The 3,984-nt window shown below is 38.9% G+C and overlaps 1 protein-coding gene across 1 annotated transcript in view; it reads left to right on the top strand.

The window, feature by feature from the left end:
• The window catches only part of PARD3 (par-3 family cell polarity regulator), a 714,541-nt gene that overhangs the window by 423,841 nt on the left and 286,716 nt on the right, over window positions 1-3,984 (top strand). The window contains exons 8-9 of the mRNA XM_012642182.1: window positions 1,104-1,229; window positions 2,316-2,712. Of these exons, the coding sequence (XP_012497636.1) occupies window positions 1,104-1,229; window positions 2,316-2,712 (523 nt within the window). The remainder of the gene's footprint in view (window positions 1-1,103; window positions 1,230-2,315; window positions 2,713-3,984) is intronic.

Raw genomic sequence — 3,984 nt, 5'->3', positions numbered from 1 at the left:
CATTTCCAGGAAACTGCAAGTTGTAATTCTCTTTGAAAACAAACAATAGGAAATTGCGGGTGTCTTCAATTTTAATTTACGTAGGATTCTCAATTTTAGTATTTCTACAGGCATTTTTGAGTCTCTTTATTAGGATAATGAAAGAAAATGCAAACTTTGGAAGTGCCAAAAAATAAGTTCACATCAGAATTTTACCATGATCATGATACAAAATTTGTGTCGACTACCAGGTAAACAATAGGTCAAGACTTGTATTGCATATACTGTGATAGCAGAAAGTATTTACTTACTTGTCCCAGTATCTGTAGAGTGTCCTGTCAGTTAAGAAGGTAGTGTGCTAGAGCAAGTACACCAGTAATTTTTACTTTTTTTCTCCATCTGGGTTTCTTAGAGTTCATTCAAACTTGTCTTTCCGCCTGGAGATTGAGTATACATGTGGGTGAGATGAATGGTGACCAGAATCAATTGAACCTCTCACTGACTTTGTCCTGTTTTTCTTCAAACGCAAATACTGGCAACAAATTACTTACTTTTGAGAGACCTAACAGCTTTCGAAATTCAGAATATTGAGCACTATGAAATTCAAATGCCAAGCATGGAAACTCTTCTATTTCTGAAATCTTTGCTGTTATCCTTCTCAAACCTACCTACAGTGCAATGAGATTAGCTTTTCCTCATTACCTTAACTTTCACAGAAAGGCAGGGGATGCAGTCAGTGGTGTACCAGCTGACTTCAAACAGAAAACTGCACGAGCCATTCATAAATACATGCTCATCTGTGTTCCTCAGTGCAATACCCACTGAACCATTAGGCAGGCTCTATTTGGAGCATTTTTAAATATAGAGAATAGTGTGGTTTGTTCCAAAAACATAATACTGATGAGCCAGAAAATGATTTCTTATATTTATGGAAAGGATCTATTTCTACACATCATTTAAATTGTTGTGATTTTTGTCTGGGTAGTGTTTTTAAATGTATTAATAGCGATTTAATGCACCCCTCTATAAGGAAGTCTTTGTAAATATATCCGCACTAAAGCAATAGGGTAGAATGCATGTTGGAAGTATTACGTGTGTAATCATTTGCATTCTTAATGTTCCAGAACCCTGGGGTTATTAGTAAAACGATTGGAGAAAGGTGGTAAAGCTGAACAAGAAAACCTTTTTCACGAGAATGATTGCATTGTCAGGATTAATGATGGCGACCTTCGAAACAGAAGATTCGAACAGTAAGTGTGTGCTTCCCGCGCTTCCGTCCTCTCGTGCTTCAGACGTGACAGAGTGTAGTCAATTGAAATGATCTCGCTGTTTATACTGGAGAGGGGTATTTTCTGCCATTATCCAGCTTTTAAAAATTTAATCAAACTCAGAGTAATTACTGCCATTAGACTATATTTCCACATGCCCTCTCTCTGACTGATTGGGCTCTTTTTAAAATATCATGGGCCCGATTTTGGCTTTACAAATTTGCTGGTTCCTCACCTTTTGGAAAATTGACAGGTGGTCTCGTTTTATCATACTTTACCCCTCTTTTCCAACCTTGTTGCGCATAGTGTCTCTAAGTACTCATAAATGGAAAAAGCTCCTTTGAGTCACAATAACATTTCATATGCAGATTTCTTTTATCCTGATTTAAGCCCTTATGCAATGAAAAAAAAAAATTAAAGTTGGCCAGTTCCTATTAAACAAGACAGGAGTGAGCAGAACTCTTGAGAACTTGGGGCGAGACTTCTGGGAAAGCAGCATGAGGTGGCGCTGCCTCTCAGCCTTGTCACTCTGTAGCACTGGGACCCACAGGGTTTAAATTACTGAGGCTGCATTGCTGTTCTTGCAATTTTTGCATACACTGCCTTAAATCATAAGTCATGAATAGTTATTTGCTTTCTATAGTTATAAAGGTATTTCTTTGAAAACTCAAAGGGTCCCTTTGTAAGGAAATATCGTTCACAAGTTGTATTCGATAATGTTATAGAAAGAAAGTTACATTTGATTTCTATTACTTTTGAAATTATAATACCTCTGTTGTACCTAAAATAGTTGTTTAATGATTTACAATTGAGAGTACAGTATTTTATCTGTCCTAGATAATTTTACTATTTTTCTTTAGGGAATGAGAAATTTATATTTGGAGAAACAGCTATGCTTGTGTATCAGAGCTTGCAAACTGGATTGATAAATGGGTTATTAGAATTTTGCTTTTCAGTTTCAACAGTCTGTCAGTTCTTATTGCTTAATTAGTATACTTAATTAAGCTCATAATATCTTCTAGTCTGCCAGTCTTAATTTGCTAATTTTCCATTCTTTCTCAAACCCAGAGCACAACATATGTTTCGCCAAGCCATGCGTACACCCGTCATTTGGTTCCATGTGGTTCCCGCGGCAAAGAAAGAGCAGTATGAACAACTCTCTCAGAGTGAGAAGAACAATTACTATTCAGGTTGCTTCAGCCCTGACAGCCAGTATATTGACAACAGGAGCGTGAACAGCGCAGGGCTTCACGGGGTGCAGAGAGCACCCAGACTGAACCACCCGCCCGAGCAGCTAGACTCTCACCCACGACTACCTCACAGCGCGCACCCCTCCGGAAAGCCGCCGTCAGCGCCAGCCCTAGCACCCCACAATGTATTTAGCACGAATGTAAGCAGCGGTTATAACACCAAAAAAGTAGGCAAGAGGCTTAATATCCAGCTTAAGAAAGGTACGACCTATCTTGTTTTTTGTTTTACGGAATTTATTTAAAAATTCAACCAGCTAACCAAAAGCATCCTGAATTTTATTCCATTACTGTATGAAAGAACTGATACAGAGATTTTGTTTAAAAATGACTTGCTTTTTAATGTATTTAAAATTGTGTTTTTTATGCTTTTCAGATTCATTTTACTCTATTGAAATTAAAACATGAACGGTCAGAGAGTAAGACCTTAAGATATAAGTCTATGCGAAGAAGGTAGCAGTTACTACTACAGTAAAATTTTTGATTATGAGTGAAAATGGTTTCAGGACATTGCTATGAAACCCAAAACGATAGTGAGGGTTTAACCATTTTGAATCACCCGCTTGCTGTCCTAATATAGCCTTGGTGGATTGTCAACTTCAACCCCAGTGTTCTGGGGATACTGAGTGGCCAATTCACTTGAGGCCGTCAGTGGTTCGTGGCGGGTTGCAGAGAAGCCAGGCCGTTGGCTCTTGTCTCTTGCTTTTTCATAATGCTACACCGCTGCCCTTTCTTAAGGTGATATGGGAAGTCATGATGGGCATTGCTAATTCTTCATACACTTTGTATCAATTTATTTAGGTAGCCCCTTCCTGGTGATGGTAGATCCGTGTGTATAGGGAGCATGCATTTCTGGTTTTCCCTCAGCTCAGCAGAGATCTGGACTGGACTTTCTCGTTTTCCCCCGGTGTTCCCTCCAGTCACTGAGATACACTTTTGCTGTTGGTCATCAGTTTTAGCTGAGCATTTCAAGATATTTTTAAATCATGTCTTTTAAAATGGTGTCACTATGTAGAATATTCCTCTTTTTATGAGCCCGAACAACTCCTACAGTTGGATGAAAGCGAATCCAAGAGAGGTGCATTATTTCCTCACGTCCCGTGGCTGTTGGCAGCAGATTCTTACTAGACTGTTTTCCATGTCCTGATATTCCGACCATTCTTCTTCCCAGTTGGGGTAGTGTTTACAAGGTTGTAAACTCTGGGACTGCTATTTCCTTTCTAAATCATATTTTTGCGTTGAACTTTATGTGAACCACAAGTTCCTTATTTCTGGTCGCTGCCTTTTAAGCTCCAGATACTTGGTTGACATGATCAGGAGTTGACAGCTTACCTCCTGGCACACACAAGGGTACATCAGCAGAAACCCCTTCAGTTCTGTCAATTCCTAAATGAGGGAAATATCTGATCCTCTTTCCTCCTTTTTCTGTACTCAAGTGACAGGCCCTTGTTTTTTTAACCAAAATCATATCAAGAACCACAGATAGAGTT

This window comes from Propithecus coquereli, unplaced genomic scaffold (genome assembly GCF_000956105.1).
Source record: "Propithecus coquereli isolate 6110/MARCELLA unplaced genomic scaffold, Pcoq_1.0 Scaffold177, whole genome shotgun sequence".
Taxonomy (NCBI): domain Eukaryota; kingdom Metazoa; phylum Chordata; class Mammalia; order Primates; family Indriidae; genus Propithecus; species Propithecus coquereli.
The sequence above is the reverse complement of the archived record's forward strand: the minus strand, read 5'-3'. Positions and strand labels throughout refer to the sequence as shown.